The 16,775-nt window shown below is 47.9% G+C and overlaps 2 protein-coding genes and 1 long non-coding RNA gene across 5 annotated transcripts in view; all 3 read left to right on the forward strand.

The window, feature by feature from the left end:
* Positions 1 to 241: 241 nt before the first annotated feature.
* Positions 242 to 4,631, forward strand: LOC133102185 (uncharacterized). The gene is given in 6 exon segments (XM_061207192.1): positions 242 to 391; positions 489 to 741; positions 798 to 926; positions 2,055 to 2,235; positions 2,881 to 3,110; positions 4,303 to 4,631. Coding segments are annotated over 6 exon segments (1,272 nt in total).
* Positions 4,632 to 4,745: 114 nt separating this feature from the next.
* On the forward strand, positions 4,746 to 8,581 carry LOC133102589 (uncharacterized). The gene is made up of 3 exons (XR_009703002.1): positions 4,746 to 4,985; positions 6,516 to 6,604; positions 7,633 to 8,581. It is a non-coding gene; the product is annotated as an uncharacterized LOC133102589 (long non-coding RNA).
* Positions 8,582 to 11,294: 2,713 nt separating this feature from the next.
* LRP11 (LDL receptor related protein 11) overlaps positions 11,295 to 16,775 on the forward strand; it is a 52,298-nt gene continuing 46,817 nt past the window's right edge. For all 3 annotated transcript variants that reach the window (XM_061207616.1, XM_061207614.1, XM_061207615.1), the window contains exon 1: positions 11,295 to 12,010. In XM_061207616.1, coding sequence (XP_061063599.1) covers positions 11,377 to 12,010 — 634 coding nt within the window. In that variant the 5' untranslated portion in view covers positions 11,295 to 11,376. The remainder of the gene's footprint in view (positions 12,011 to 16,775) is intronic.

Genomic DNA, 16,775 nt, shown 5'->3' on the forward strand with positions numbered 1-16,775 from the left:
GGAGGTTCAAGATGAATGTGGGGACCACTGTGGATGACGAGCAGGGAGGGAATGTTGCTAGAGAGAGTGGGTGGTGCCCTGCCCCCTCTGACTTGTCCTGGCCTTGATCACAGACGACCTAGAAGGGCGGTGAGATTCATGGAACCGAAAGCGGGGAGGGGCAGTCGGAAGAATAAATTAGATGTCCGGTGCCATGCACTTTTATTTATTTATTGTATCTATTTATTTAGCTGGACTTACGATGAACGCCACCCAAGAACGACTGCCCTGTGGCCGCTGCCAGGTGGGTGGGGAGGAACGTCTGATTAGGAAGTGTGGGGGCGGGGCCGGAGTTCTAGGAAATAGGGCGGAGCCGACCCGGAAGTCAGCTGGCCTCCGTGGGAAACGCGCAGTGAAGTCGTAACCTGTTCTCCCTGAGCTGCTCGTGGAGAGTAATTGGCAAGAAGTAGCTCTCGGTCTCCAGTCCCGGGTCCCCAAATCCCGCCCAGGTTGGCAAGAGGAAGGAAGCTCGTGGTCGCCCCGCGTCCCCGTCCCTTCTCGGCGCAGAGACCTCACTCACCCGGCTCCGCGGCCCGGGTGCTCCCACGTCTCCCAGAGGCTGTTTGTTCCCGGCCCCGCGAGCCTCCCCGGAGCGCGGGACCTCGGCCCGGGCTCCTCTTTGTAGCCGCGGCGGGTCCCGCTCCCCGCGACGCCGCTCGGGACGCAGCCGGCCGAGCTCTGGCCGAGCCGGGGCGGCGGGACGTCGGGGAGACAGACATTCGAGAGAAGACTGAGGGATTCAAACTGAAAACCCCGAGGAGAGAGTTTTCGGAACTTCTCTTGTGCTTGCAAACAGCGACAGTCTCAAGCTGGGAAAGCAGCGTTGGGTGGACCGGGCAGGCGAGGACCGCGCCCCACCGATCGCAGGCGCTCGGCCCCGGAGACGGGTGAGAAGGGAAGGAGTGCGCGGCGAGTAGACCCCACGGCGGGTCCCCCAAGGGTTCAGTCCTATCCCGCCATCCCCAAGCCACCACCCCTGAGACTGCTGTGTTTAGCCAACTGCGCGGGGGATGGCCGGGGCGAAGAGGGTGGGGTGAGGGGAGAGATGCGGAGGACGAGGGGAACTGCCAGGCAGGAGAGGCTGGGGGCTGCTGGTTGATAGGAAAGGAATGAAATTCCTACATCCTTGCTCTGAGCTTGCTCCTCCAGTGGCCTTGGAGGAGTTTGCAACGTGCAAAGAACAGAAGGTAGTGATAACGTCCCAGCTTTTCTCGAGTCTCGGCTCCAACAGGACGGTTGGACTGTATTGCGCACCCGCCTTCGGTGATAGACCAGGTGCGCTCTGCCTGCAGCTAGCTTGATTAACACTGGGGTGCACTTGGTGAGAGTGAATCTTAATCGTTAAAGAGAAAGTGGGAGAGGTTAGGATGGAGACTGGAGGTGGGAGAAAATATGGGAAGAGGGAGGGAGAGATGGGAAGGGGAAGCAAAAGAGGCAGCGGGGAGAAGGGGGAGAGGAAGTTAGTTGGAAGGTTAGAGGAGGAAGTGGTTGGTGGAATGAGGGAAGAGGAGATCATAACCCACAGCAGTTTTGCTCACGCCACAAAAGGGGGGTTTTGGGGGGTGAAGGGGGGGGAGGTTATTTAAAGTGAAATTTTTTAAAATTTATTTAATTATTTATTTATTTTTGGCTGCGTTGTGTCTTCGTTGCTGCACACGGGCTTTCTCTAGTTGCGGCGGGCGGGGGCTACTCTTCGTTGAGGTTCGCGGGCTTCTCATTGCGGTGGCTTCTCTTGTTGCAGAGCACGGGCTCTAGGCGCATGGGCTTCAGTAGTTGTGGAGCACAGGCTTAGTTGCCCTGCGGCATGTGGGATCTTCCCGGACCAGGGCTCGAACCCATGCACCCTGCATTGGCAGGCGGATTCTTAACCACTGCGCCACCAGGGAAGTCCTAAAGTGAATTTTTTTTTTTTTTTTTTGTAATATCATCACTTTAAAAAAAAATGAGGAATTAGATTTCGAATACTTGCAAAATGCTCCCTTGGTGTAGTTGTTCTTTGCATTGTTTTTAAATAGGGCTTCCTCAGTCTTGGACTGAAGACTTTGGGCGGTGCTCAGAGGTGGAGGTACAGATACACGCCAGGCTACCTTTTGCGGGTTACTCTCCTAAAACTGCTGGGAGGAATGTCGCTGGCTCGCACTACAGGTCTTCTTTTGCTGATACTGCTGCTGATAGAACCCAGGAAGACTCTGAGCAGTGAGTGTCCTGGGATCTGGAGACCTGGCTGGGGAGGGGGAGGATGGGAGGCGGGCAGGAATGGAAAGGGCTCCACAGTGGTAAGCACCTGTCCACAGTGCTCTTAGGATGGTGAGGGTGTGGTTTAGCTGGACTGGCTGCCCCGGAGGTGTGGGGACCCCAGCCTAAGGCAGGGTGCCTGACCTGTGCTCGTGTGGCAGCTCTCCCTCTCCTGCCAAGTCCCACCTCCTACTCTGGGAAGACTTTCCTGGTGACCCGGGACCCATCATGAATGTGGCATGTGTCGTCCTATGGTGTCTTTTTTCCCTTTTTTTGAAAGTCCTGTCTGTTCAGATAGATTTTAAGTCCCTGGAGTACAGACACTGTCTTGTATTTTTGGTACCTCAACAGTTGGTACATGACGCTAAAAAGATTTGTCAGATAAATTCTCCTATGTGCACCCAAGGGGTCCATGGTGGCATCAAAGTGTTTAATTAAACCTCAGACAGTTAAAGGTGAGGCAGGACTAAGGACGCAACAGATGGAGGGGGTCTGGGATGGAGACCCCTCCCTCTGCAGCCAGGCCCCTCATGGGGAATCTCCGGGGGCACACCTGTGTTTTTCTCTCATGGATGCTCACTCTCTCTGTCTCAACCTCACTGTCAGATCTCAGTCCAGACCTGGACAGTCCTGGTGTGAAGTCCAGGGCTCAGTGGACACAAAGCCTTTCCTTCAGTATGACAGTGACAGAAACAAGGTCAAACCTTTGTGTCTCCTGGAGGAGGAGGTAAATGCCACCAAAGCATAGACAGAATTGAGCCAAATGCTGGGAGAAGTGGGGCGAGAGCTCAGGATGGTCCTGTCTGTCATCACACCGGACAAAAGGGAGACCAGGGGTAAGTATGGGAAGGGGGTGGGTAGCTGGAGACAGTCAGCAAGAGAGGGGAAGGAGCAGAGAACGTGCAGGGAAGGAGCTTCGTGTGAAAGAACGGAACACGGTCCAACCTGAGAGACCTGGTGGACCTGATGGGCAGGAGAGGGCAAGTCACGGACAGAAGAGCACAGGCCTCTAGATGTGCAGAGACACACTTGAGCTACGGGGGGAGGACGGACTGTGGACAGTCCAGAATGCTTCTTTGTGTGGGGGTACAGATCCGCCCACCCTGCAGGTCAAGCTGTGTTGTCAGCGCAAAGCAGAGCGATGCACTGGTGCATCCTTGCATTTCAGCATCAACAGACACACAGCCCTCCTTGACGCGATGAACGTGAACCGGACAGTCATCAATCCTGAGCCACAGGGGTCAAGGAGGAGTGGGAGAACCAGGAAGTGGCAGAGTGTTTTAGGAAGATCTCAACGGGAGACTGCAGTCACTGGTTTAGAGAATTCCTAGCACACTGGGAGAACATGCTGGAACCAGAGCCCACGGGTAACTGAGCAGGCTGTGGAGGAGATGGTAGCTCTCTTCAAAGGTCTAGTGCCTTCCCTGTGTGGATGTGAGCACATATGTGTGTGCGATTGAAAATATGGTGGATAGATGGAGTGATTGATCTCTTGGTGGACTTCCTGTCTGGAGAATCAGTGACGGGCATAGCATAGGATTTCCCAGCATGCTCCTCTCCTAGCCCACCTCCCTCAGCACAGGAAGGACCCCCCTTCCCCGTTAACCAATGACCCAGTCCCCCGGCACTGCTAGATGGTCCCCAGATCTATATACGTATTGTGCTTCCAGGCCTTCTCTCCTTCCTGTTGTAGTGATCCTTTAACCAGCTCAGATGTCACTTAATGAAGCCCTCACTCCTCCCCAGACAGAATTCAGCACCCCCAGATGTGTCCTCCTCAAAAAGGACTCCCCACAGTAAACAGGGCCACCTGCATGATAATCAGATGGACACTTGCTGTCTCCCTCAGCAGTAATGTGAGCTCCGTGAGGACAGGGCACAACCCCTGTTCATCTTCCTACCCCAGTGGTTTCACATAATGGGTCAGTAACTTTGCGGGGGGGGGACATGTGCTGTCTGGGGACAGTAGCTGCTGAGGAAGGTGTACTCTTAGGTTTCACACGGCTTTTGCTTTATTGTTTGTTTTAGAACCACCATTAAATGCCCCAGATAATGACCAGTCTGCATCCATCCAATTAATTGAATGGATCATCCCATTGATTTTCACCTGCTTAGTCCTAATTGGCTTCGTTGTCATGAAACTTACGAAGAAATCAGGGACCACAGCAGGTGAGATTCAGGCTGGCCTCTGGCTCCTGGGCCTGTCATGTTCTGGTAAGGACTTGGGAGAGGTGAGCCACGGGTCTCACCCAAGCGCCTGTCCACTGACCCGTCTCTACCTAGAAATGCTGTACTTTCTCAGTCTTGGGCCCCCGCACTTCCCAGTAGGTCTGGGGATTACTCTGCTGTTGGGGTAGAAGAGGCTGGTATGGGCAGCAGGACAGTGCAGTGAAGGGAGGGGAAACCAGGCATCCACTCCTGTGGGGGGAGGGGGTGGGCAGGGTCTAAGATCTCAAAAGGCTGAGGGGGGTGTTGTCTTGCTGAGATGGTACCCAGGGTTCCCCCGTCCTCTGATGAAAATATTTTTTGTTCTCTGATGATAGAGTGATTTAGTTCAACAATTTACCTGATGTTCTAACAGCCGTTCCATCATCTGACGTTTCTTCCCTGGACCAGGAGAAGGTGGAAATGTTAGACCAACCCTTGGTGGAAAAAACTGACCCTTGATGACAGTCTGGCTGCTGATCTAATATATTATCTTCTACTCAGAGGTGGGTTTAGCAAGAAGATAAAGAACCCCTTGCTTTCCACGGCTGTTGATGAGCTCTTACTGCAGGAGTTAAGCGGAAAGGAAAGGTGTCCAACCACCTTCCTGTACCTTTGGGAGGAGCCTCTCCACTGTGTCTCATAGGCCTTCCCGTCAAAGGGAGGATCAGCACCTGAAATAAAAGAGAGCTCTGTGTGCCCAGTTGTATTGGACCGTTACCTAACACAGTACACAAAAATTCATTAAGAATGGACAAAAGACTTAAATATAAGACCTAAAACTATAAAATCTTAGAAGAAAACATAGGACCAAAGCTTCACGACATTCGATTTGGCTATGATTTCTTGGACATGACACCAAAGATGCAGGCAACAAAAGAAGAAAATAGACAAACTGAACTTCATGAAATTTAAAAATTTTGCACATGGAAAGACAGTATCGAAAGAGTAAAAAGGCAACCCACTGAAAGGGAGGAAATGTTTGTGAATCATATATCTGGTAAGGGATTAATATCCAGAATATGTAGAAAACTCCTAAAACTCAACAACAAAAACACAAACAAGCTGATTGAAAAATGGGCAAAAGACTTGAACAGACATTTCTCCAAAGAAGATATACCATAGGCACATGAAAATTGCTCAACATCACTAATCATTAGGGAAATAGAAATCAAAACTGCAGTGAGATTCCCCCTCACACCCATTAGGATGGCTTCCATTAAAAAAAGAGAAAATAGCAAAGAACATAACGAGGTTGTGGAGAAATTGGAAACTTTGTGCATTTTTTGATGGGGATGTAAAATGATATAGCTGCTATGGAAAACAATATGGCAGTTCTTCAAAAAATTAAAACTAGAATTGCCATATGATCCAGCAATTCCACTTCTGGGTATGTACCCAAAAGAATTGAAAGCAGGGTCTCAAAGAGATATCTGTACACCTATGTTCATAGCAGCATTATTCACAATAGGTAAAATGTGGCAGCAACCCAAGTGTCCACTAATGGATGAATGAATAAGAATAATGTGTTATGTAGACACAATGGAATATTTTTCAGCCCTAAAAAGAAAAAGATTCTAAAAAAAAAAGAAAAGAAGAAGAAAATTCTGACATGCTACAACAGGGATGAACCTTGAGGACATTCTGCTAAGTGAAATAAGCCAGTCACAAAAAGACAAATACTGTGTGATTCCACTTATATGAGATACTTAGAGTAGACAAAATCATAGGGACAGAAAATAGAAAGGTTGTTGCCAGGGGTTAAGGGGAGGGGGAAATGGGAGTTAATGTTTAATGGGTACAGAGTTACAATTTTACAGTCATAAGATCTATGGAGAAGGATGGGGGTAATGATTGCACAGCAATGTGAATGTATTTAATATCACTGAACTGTATACTTAAAAATAGCTAAGATGGTAAATTCTGTTGTGCATATTTTATCACGCACACAAAAATGTTAAGGGTGTCCACAGTTCCTGGCTCATCCCTGGTGCTGCATTCCTGGCAGTGAGCCTCTTTCCTGTCCCCTCCTACAGGGCTCTGAGTGAACCAGTTTACAGCAGGACTGGCTCCAGAGAGAGGTGACGCTAAGATGATGATGAAGTGGTGTCCACGGCTGAGCTGGGTTCGTAGGGTAGGGAAGGGTGGGGACAGCTCAAGAGTGCCTACAACAGGGAACTGAAAATGTGAGCCTGGGACCCTACCTAAAGCTGGAAGATCCCTGTTCCTGGTGTGGGTTCCCCAATAGGTCTCCCTGGTCTTCAGAGCCTGAGAAAGGGGAGGAGATTGTGTGACTGATACTTTGCCTGAACTCCCAAAACTTTTGGCAGCGGGGACTTCCATGGTGGTCCAGTGGTTAAGACTCCGCGCTGCCAGTTCAGGGGGACCCAGGTTCGATCCCTGGTCAGGCAACTAGATCCCGCATGCCACAACTAAGAGCCCGCACGCAGCAACAAAGATCCCATGGGCCGCAACTAAGACCCAGCGCAGCCAAATAAATAAATAAATAATATTAAAAAAAAAAAAAACTTTTGGCAGGGACTGGAATTAACTCTTGGTGGAATGGAAGAGAAAGATGGTACAAGTCAGTGAACAGAGAGGTGATGGGAAAACAAAAGAAGTGACTCTCTCCCTGAAGAGGTGAAGAGTCCGGCTCTGGGCTGAAAACCTCTGTGATCTCTCTGGCCGGCCTTACAGCCTCACGTGGAGAGCTGCCCTCCCCACCCCAGACTGGTGACAGCCAGGCACTGCAGTCTCTCTCAGGGCCCATGCCCATCATGCTCTTCAAATATTCACACTCCCAGCCCCAGAGTCCTCCTTCCTAGGTCTTATTTTCTCAGCCCCTGGGCCAAGGTTCTCTTCTGGTGCTTCTGCTGAGGCCTCCTTAAATAAAGAGGACGGAGAAACCTTGAAGACCCTTGTCCCCCCTCTGACTCAGACCCAGGTCTCTCTCCTCCGAGTCCTTCCCCTGCCTCCACCTCAGGGTCCATAAAGCTGCTGGAGCCTTTCACTCTGGTCTCTGAACAGTGAGGCGACCCTACACAGGCCATTCCATTGGGGAAAATGGAATAGGGGAGTTGGCACTGCCTCTGGGTTCAGACTCCGGCTGTGCTCTCACAGTAAATGATCAAAGGCTTAACTCTTTCATTTTAGGCTTGTCACCTTAATCAGCTGGAACGTCTCTCAGCTCAGCTGAGCTCCTTACAAGGAGCTGTGGGGTGTGGTCTGAGATCTGGAGAGACTTGGAACAGGCCAACCATGTCATGATCTGACCAGGTTGCCTCAGCTTTGAGACACCAACGGGAAGCAACACACAACTGGTGTGAGTCACTTGTGCCCCTAATAGCTGAGGGCCTTGGCTTCTAGCCACTGCTCTCTCCCCTAAGACCAAGAGGAGCTGCGTACCCCAAGCCAATGTCAGAGGGCGCCATCGGCCAGGCGAGCTGGGCGCAGTCAGGCTGCGGCTTGACCTGTCACAGCTGCTCCACTGGGCCCATCCGGAGCTTCCAGGGTGTCCAGAGGGATTTCTCCCTGAATCATCCCCAACTTCACTCTCTCTGCTGGTGCTCATCCGCACTCATCCGCAACAGTGACTTCACTTCCTACCTACATTACATGTCATACTGTCTTCCAGAGCTGCAAAGTAAATAACCATTTTACTGAAATAAAAATCGAGCCACAGTCAGAGGTGCCCATCCCTCCCCTCACCACTCCTTTCTGATTGTGACCTGGGTAAGTTGGCAGCCTCACTTAACCTCAGTTTCCTCGTCAGTCGCTCAGGGAGAGAAGCAGGACACTCTCACTAAGCAGTGAGGAAAAAGTGAGATCACATTTGCAAAGCACTTGGTACCCAGAAGATGCTCAACAAATATCATTTCTCTTCATTGATTGGGGAAGGCTTCAGTTACTTTTAAAATCTCCATGAACCCCCAGAGAGAAGCTCTTCTGACTAGAGAACCCCAAATCTCTCCCTTTACAGAAATTCTGATTTCCTTTCCTTCACTATTTGTTTTTTCTTTATTCACCTTGGTGCTTTTTCTTCTTGGTGGACTTGAAATACATTACTATAAATATCATATTTTAAAATACTAAATATGCACATGGTAACACAATGCACTGTTTCTTTGTGCTAATAGTAGCTTATATTTTATTTATTTTTTTAATTAAAAATTTTATTGAAGTATAGTTGATTTACAATGTTTTGTTAGTTTCAGGTGAATCACTGAATAAGTGATTCAGTTATGTATTATATATATATGTATATATACCATATACCAATCTATATACCATATAGATTATATGTATATATACCATATACCAATCTATATACCATATAGATTATTACAAAATATTGAGTAGAGTTCCCTGTGCTGTACAGTGGGTCCTTGTTGTTTATCTATTTTATATATAGTACCATGTATATGTAATAGCTTACATTTTAAATGGAAACTCTGAGCCCAACATAAAAGAGACATAGGAATTTTTTTTTTTTATTGGTTGTGTCACATGGCTTGTGGGATCTCAGTTACTGACCAGGGTTTGGACATGGGCCACGGCAGTGAAAGCACGGGTTACTAACCACTGGGCCACCAAGGAACTCGGGAAATATTTTTTTTAATTGAAGTAGAGTTGATTTACAATATTGTATTAGTTTCAGATGTACAGCAAAGTGATTCAGTTAAGTATATATATATTTATATAACATACAATAACCTATAATGGAAAATAATCTGAAAATCTATGTATACATTATAGATATATATAATGTATATATAGTTATATATAATGTATATATATTTATATTTAGTTTTTTATATATATGGTTTTTCAGATTACTTTCCATTATAGGTTATTATAAGATATTGAATATAGTTCCCTGTGCTATAGAGTAAATTCCTGTTGCTTATTTATTTTACATATATATAGTAGTTTGTATCTGTTAATCCCATACTTCTAATTTACCCCTCCCCTGGAAATGTTTTTTCTGGTCACCTTTTCTCTCATCCCTAAGCTAGATTGGATAAAATTTTTAATATCTTTTAAAAATTAGCAAGTAAATAACACGTAAAATTTCTTTAGTTGTTAAACACAATTGGTTGTATTTTACATTCTCCATTACCTTACTACACTGTCCATCTTTGCCAGAACTCTTTTCACTGTTTCCTTTGCAATCCCTGTTTGCATATGTATAATAGTTTCTAAAAATAGGGGTACCTGCAAATCAGTCTTTCCTTCCATTGTGGGTTTCAAACATATGTATTTCCCACCATAAATAGAAAAACTTAATATAGGTTATAGAAATGCAATTTTCCCTTAAAAAAAGGAAGGAGAGTATGTATATTTTTAACAAATGGGATTCCACTGTGCATACATTGCTGCCTCTTCCGTGTGTCACTTAATGATGTATCTGGGAGAAACACAATGCAAAGTATTCCACAGCATGATTACACCAAAATTTATTTAACCAGCTCTCACTTGTGTAGATTCAGGGTGTTTCCAGCTATTGCTTTTGCAAAAAAAGCAATACCCACCCAGAAATTTTAAAGTTTCACCCACAGAAACTTTAAAATTTCTCCTTTTTGTGGAATGGCAAGAAATACTAGGTTATTTTTTTTTTCTATTTTTACCTTCTAATTTCACCTTCTACAATGGGTTCCTAAACGTCATCTGTGAAAATAAAAGGTACAGGAGAGACTGCCATTTTCCAATCCAGTTATTTATTCTTACCCTCCTACAAATTACAGACATTTTTAAATGTAAAATTCACAATGTTCAAGTTTCTTAAAAAAAAAAAAAATTCTGGATGTGCTAAAAAGAAGGAAATGTGATTCATAATCGTGAGAAAAACGAATCAATAGAAACGGACCCAGAAATAAACAAGATGCAGAAGCTGCTCACGGGTAGCTAGAACTCTCAGGTGCAGCCTTCCCTGGATTGGACGTTTTCGTATACCTTATTAAGTCACGTAAAACACGATTCCTCTAGATCTTACAAGACCTCAGCTGAAGGCCTCTGCTCACGCTGTAGAGTGAACTCATCAGTTCCGCATAAGCGACTGTGTTCAGATTTCTAGTTAAGTTTGTGGAAAACTGAGTGAATGGGACTACTAGTTGTGTGTTTTCCCACAGCACTGCCCGCCTTCTGTTACCCAAGTGCATTTTGGGGACCTAAGATGGAAACAATCAGGGGCGCCGGAGGTGAAGGACTGAACGTGGTGCTTGGTGGTTCCCCAGTTGAGCATGTCCCTTCGCTAGAGCCGGCCCTGAGGTCACACGGATTTGTGGAGACCCCTCCTCCCCTTCTCCCCAGGTGTCCGTATCCCTTGGAGCTGACAACTGAGCAGGTCCGGCTGGTTAATAAAGCCTGGCGAGCTTAAACACGAGCCCCGCGCAGATGCGGAAGGCCCCGGCCGCAGAGCCCAGCTCAGGGGCCGCTACCCCACGACCAGGATACTTTCCGGGTCTGCAAAACAGGCGGGTGTGGGCGGGGTCCCTGCGAGCAAAGGGAGGGCCGGGCGGGGCGGGCCTGGGCGGGGCTTGACGCGCCCCGCCCCCCGCGGCCGCTTTTCATCCCCGGCTGGTGATCCTCGTCCAGGCCGCCTCATCCTCGCGGAGCTCGCGGCGGCTCGGGGTAGAGAGTAGCCGGGGAGCCCAGCAGCCCCGGGAAAGGACGAGGAGCAGGGCCGGGCCGGCAATGCCTCCAGCTGCTGCGGCGCCTGCCGGCGACCGAGCGCCCGCGGCCTCGGGGGCGCAGCTGGGCCCCGGGGAGGCCAGGCTTTGAGGCGCTGGGGCCTAGCGCCCGCTGCGGCGGCTCAGGAGGGCTACAGGGCCCGCGCTCCCCCGCCTCCCTCGCTCTCTGCGGCCCCGCTTCGGCTCGCTTCCTCCGCCGCCGACGGCCATGGCCTCCGCCGCCCGGGAGAGCGTGGGCTCTGGGCTCAGGCGGCCGCCACGGCTCCCGGCGCTGCGCGGGCTGCTGCTGCTGTGCTTGTGGCTGCCCAGCGGCCGCGCGGTGGGGTCGCCCTCCGCGCCGCTGTCCGAGCTGCACGCGCAGCTCTCGGGAGTGGAGCAGCTGCTGGAGGAGTTCCGCCGGCAGCTGCAGCAGGAACGGCCGCAGGAGGCGCTGGAGCTGGAACTGCGCGCGGGCGGCGGCCCCCAGGAAGGCTGCCCAGGCGGCGGCGGCGGCGGCTACAGCGCCATGCCGGACGCCATCATCCGCACCAAGGACTCCATCGCGGCCGGCGCCAGCTTCCTGAGCGCGCCGGCTGCCGTGCGGGACTGGCGGCAGTGCCTGGAGGCCTGCTGCCTCGAGCCGCGCTGCTCCGTGGCCGTGGTGGAGCTGCCCCGCCGGCCCGCGCCCCGGGCCGCCGCGCTCGGCTGCTACCTCTTCAACTGCACGGCGCGCGGCCGCAGCGTCTGCAAGTTCGCACTGCACCGCGGCTACAGCAGCTACAGCCTCAGCCGCGCCCCAGAGGGCGAGCAGGAAGGCCTGGAAGCTGGCGCCCCGGCCACCGCCCGGGCCTCGCCGTGGCCGGGTAAGCACGCCCCTGGAGGCCGGGGCCGGGCCGCTTGGGTCCTGCTGTCGCTGCCCTTGCACCTGTTGGTGGCTGCATCTGGGAGACCCCCCTAGGCAGGGCCGCTGGGCCCTTCTCAGTCAAGTCAGAAATGAAACACCCTCGATCCAAATTAATGTAACTTAGTTGCGGGCATCCAGAAGAGTGGCTTTGATTTCCCAGTCCTAGGGATGGTTTCTGAGAAACCGCAGTAGATTGATCAGAAGCGGGCACGATGGGCTGCTTGTGGAATTTTTCTAAGCTTAGGGAGGAATGCTTATCTGAAAGGATTCACAGAAATTCGATTTAATGGAGGAGAAAAGTTCAGGGGGAAAAAAGTCTATTTTAATCTCAGAGGTTCTCATAGGGAAGGCATGGTTTGTGTCAGGTAATTACAAGAGCAAAATCTAATTAGCTGCCGGATTGCTCATAGCGCACCCTAATTTCCTAGCTTGGCTCTCAGGATTCATGATTCCACCTAAAGTTGCTTTCATCAGATAAAAATAGGAAGGGAAATGTGTCAGATTATTTTGAAGTGGGTCCAACTGATTCCCATGAACTATAGTTCGCTTTTTTAAAGAGGGAAAAGAAGGGACTTGATTTGTTGAAAACAAAGTTTAAGGCACCTCTCTTTTGAAAAGGAGCTAAAAGTGATGCTTTTCATTTGATGGTTTTACTTTCTGGGGATGCTCAGAATGAGAAGACCCAAACGGGGGAAAAAAAAAAATTATAGCAGTTGGAGATTAAGGTCCCTGAGGGAATAAAACCTTGATTGGGCCTGCCTGTGGTCGACTCAGTGTGTTTGATTGCACTCTGTTGCTGTTTGCTTTATGATAACACAAGAGTGAAACCATAGCAAGATTAGAGGGGCGTAGCCTCTGGAGTCTTCATGACCTTCAGGTCCAAAGAGAAGGGTCTGGAAATCTGTGTCCACAATGGCCCACCTCCAGGGGAATAAACATCAAAGGTCACCCTGCAACTGCTCAGCCTTGAGGCAGACACTGGGAAGGACCCCACAGTTTTCTCCCTGTAGTGGAGGCAGGAGGCACTTTCACCTGGACCCTCACCAGCATCTCTGAGCCCGCCCATGGGTGTTACACACACATCCGTCCTCTGCCCAAGCAGGGACTCAAAAATCCCAGCACCAAAGAAACAAAATCCCTTTCCCTTTTCCTCATTGCACATCTGGAAGAAACCAACATTGCCAAGGAGAGCTTTCTTACAAGCCAGGAGAAACCAAAAGGACATTAAAGAAGGAAAGAATATGCCCATGGGGGAAAGAAACTTTAGTTTACTGTAGAAGTTTCTGAATCATTTTTTCTTCTACTTCGTTTTTTTGGCCTTCCCTTCCCTGGGGCAAGTTCGTCTAGGAATTCAGTTTCGTAGATGTTCAGAGGTACACACAGGTGACCACTGGGCTTGGTCCTTATTCTGGAAAAGAACTGCCTTGCTCACAGTTCTTTGGATCTCCCGTAGTATGGACACACGGAAGGGTGCTTCTTAGCCCAGTGCGCCAAGAAGCTGTCTGCAGGTAGGGCAAACGTTACCCTACCCAAATGTCCTGTGTTTTCCCTGCCCAGATTCTTAACCTCCTGAAGTTCTCTGTGCTTCTGAGACTAAGTTTTTCCTTCTTGAATGTTTTTTGTGTTTCTGAATCTTGTGAGCATGTGTAGTTTAAGGCTAAAGGAGCATGAAAATGGTTTAGAGAAGCTCTTGCAGAGAACTTGTTAGGGGTGCATTTGAGGTGAATAAGAAGATCATGAAGAAATGGTGGAGGGCCAGGTGGGGAGGGACAGCACACATTTATAGCGGACCCCATCAGCCCTGTTTGTTGCTGATGTTTATTGTTTAATGGGAAGCACTATTAACAAGCTCCTTAGACAAGTGAACTCACTCTGTCCTCACAGCACCCCAAATCTAGGTTCTTTCATAATCCCCAGCGTACTGGAAGGCTTGGTGAGAGAAAGTAACCTGCCCGAGGGTCTCATAGCACCTAAGTTGTGGAGCTGTGCGTTATGAGCTGTGTTCTGGGTCAGCTGGAATGTTTTTCTCCAGCAGCATCGGGCCACCTGGAAGCAGAGATGCCCTTGGTTGGGTTTCCAGGGTGGGACTGACGGGGTGGCTGCAGGGGATCATGGAAGAATGTGCGAAGGAGTGGAGGATGCTTAGAGAGGTGTGTTGAAATGACAGAATCTGCCTGCAGTTGCATGCAAAGGTCAGGGCTGGGGACTTGAGATCCTGAAACCTGGGTTTGAGAGCCGGCTCTTCTACATGAGGGTCCCTGCTCATCCTCTTAGGACTTGAGTGCTTGCCTTGCCTTCCAGCCGGGCTGTCATGACGATCAAGGCTGGACATGCTTTGTGAATTATAAAGGTGGCATTTTTTTAGGAAAATGATCCATGCTAAAGAAAAAGTATGAGCAAAAAAGTTTATTACAGCATTATTTATGATGGTGAAAAATATTGGTAACAAAATGTTCAGTAGTAGTTAGGGAATCAAAATGACAACTGTGAAGTTTGTGTAGTGACACAGGCAGTGGTAGGATATATGAATAAATATCAAAAATAGAAAATAAATTAGTAGGTTAAATTCAGGATGTAACTTTACATTTACTGTAACCAGAATACACATCCAGTGCCCCAAAGTATAGTGGGAAGGACAGAGCCTTTCAGTTTGACAGATCTGGGCTGACATCTGAACTGATAAATTTATCACTTGTGTGGTCTTAGGCAACTAAGTTAGCCAATCTGACCCTGGTTTCCTCTTGAGTATGATGCAGATGACAACACTACCTCAGAGACTTGTGAAAGTTGAGTGACTTTACGGTGCAAAACACTAAGCATGGTGCCTGGTACAAAGAAATCACCCAAGAAATGGTAACTATTAATTATTATTATCAGCAGCTCAGATGGAGAAAGACAAAGAGTACACACCAGAAATGATGATAATCATATTGGGGTTGTGAATCATTTTTTCCTAATGTGTTGCAATTAAGAAAAACACACAATGGAAGAAAAAAAGACCACAAAAGCCAACAGAAAAATCAAGATGGATTTTGACCTGTAGTATCTAAGCCTCTTCCCTTAGTCTGGCCCTACTTCCATATCCTCAGCCTCGGCTGTATCATTTGTACCCACGCAGCAAGACCCAGATGCCAGACCTCTTCCTTGTCGTTAAGGCGTTGGTCAGAGCAGCGTGTTGTAAATCAGCGTAGCTAACGGTATACTTCTCTGTATAAAATGCCGCCTTGATATGCTCCATCAAAATTGGTATGAGTTTTAGTTCGCCTCTGTGGATCTTACCAAGTGTGCTTAGTCTTCAAAAGAAATCAGTGTTTCCATAGTACTTAACATTGGCTTGTTACATTTTTATAACAAAAATTCCAAGTTACATTTAATCTTGTTCTTCATCGGCAAGTCAAATTTTTTGAATGATAGCACACTCCTTTCCTCTTCTCGTTGTCATTTGTTTATTTTTAAGACCTGTTTCTGGCTTAAGCCAGCTTTGCCTGGACTTGAACTGAGGAGGAAATATAGCTCTATTATTTCAAATACAATGACCAATTTAGAGGATATGAGAATTTCACTGTGTTCATAAATCATATCTTTAAGCTTACCTAAAGAAAAGTATCAATAAATGACTAACGCGATTATTTTTTTCTTCCAGGAGGGCCAGGATTAATTAGTTTTATAATATGTGGGATATTTCAGAGCTTACCTGATTTTTCCATCTTAAATCTTTCTTGGTTAAATCTTTGAGGGCCTAGGACTTCACTGGCGGTCCAGTGGTCAGGATTCCACGCTCCCACTGCAGGGGCGCAGGTTCAATCCCTGGTCAGGGAACTAAGATCCTACATGCTGCATGGCACAGCCAAAAAAATTTTTTTTAATTACAAAATTTAAAAAAGAGAAGAGAGTGTGAAACCTTAGTGGAAGTTCAAAAAAAAAAAAGGCAACATTTTAGAAAAAATCTTTGAGGGTCTAAAAATATATTATTAGTATCACTGCTGTTTATATCATATAGGTGTATTTTAGTTTGTTTACTTAAAATGGTATTTTAACATAAATTTTAAAGCAAATAGCTGCTAATTATAATGTATTACTGCTGAATTATAGGATTCCAGAATTATGGGACTTCTCTGGCTGTCCAGTGGTTAAGACTCTGTGCTTTTGCTGCAGAGGCCATGGGTTCAATCCCTGGTCAGGGAACTAAGATCCACCAGCTGCACAGCGCAGCCAGAAAAAAAAAAAGGTTCCAGAATTATAAAGTGGTAAAACATTGTGTGGAAAGTGATGAACCTTCCAGAAGCAAAGGAAATACTCTATAAAACTATAAAAGGGCCTATTAGTAATGCAGTTGTTGTCTCTCTCCTTACCCGGGAGGAGCAGAATAAAGTCAACAGGCACTGGATCTTTGCTCAGGTGGGAAAAAGCAGATCAGATGTCTTCTAAGGCAGGGGTTGCTTATGTGGCTTATTTAATTCAGTTACTAGTCCTCATTGTTTTAAATGACTGTAAAAATGGGACTCACCTTCTCAGTGGACACATGTACCCTTTGGCAATAGCATGTGTGCTTATTCCTTGTAAACTAGCTCATGAAAAAAAAAAAAGTCATCTCTCTTGGAGGCTCGCAGAAGCATTCTCATTCAGAAAAGCCACAGCTCTAAGACCCGCAAGCCCCTCATGTCCTCTGTTGCTGGGCGTTGAGAGGAACGATAGATGAGAAGATAGAGCTACACAGGTAGGTC

This window comes from Eubalaena glacialis, chromosome 12, assembly GCF_028564815.1.
Source record: "Eubalaena glacialis isolate mEubGla1 chromosome 12, mEubGla1.1.hap2.+ XY, whole genome shotgun sequence".
NCBI lineage: Eukaryota > Metazoa > Chordata > Mammalia > Artiodactyla > Balaenidae > Eubalaena > Eubalaena glacialis.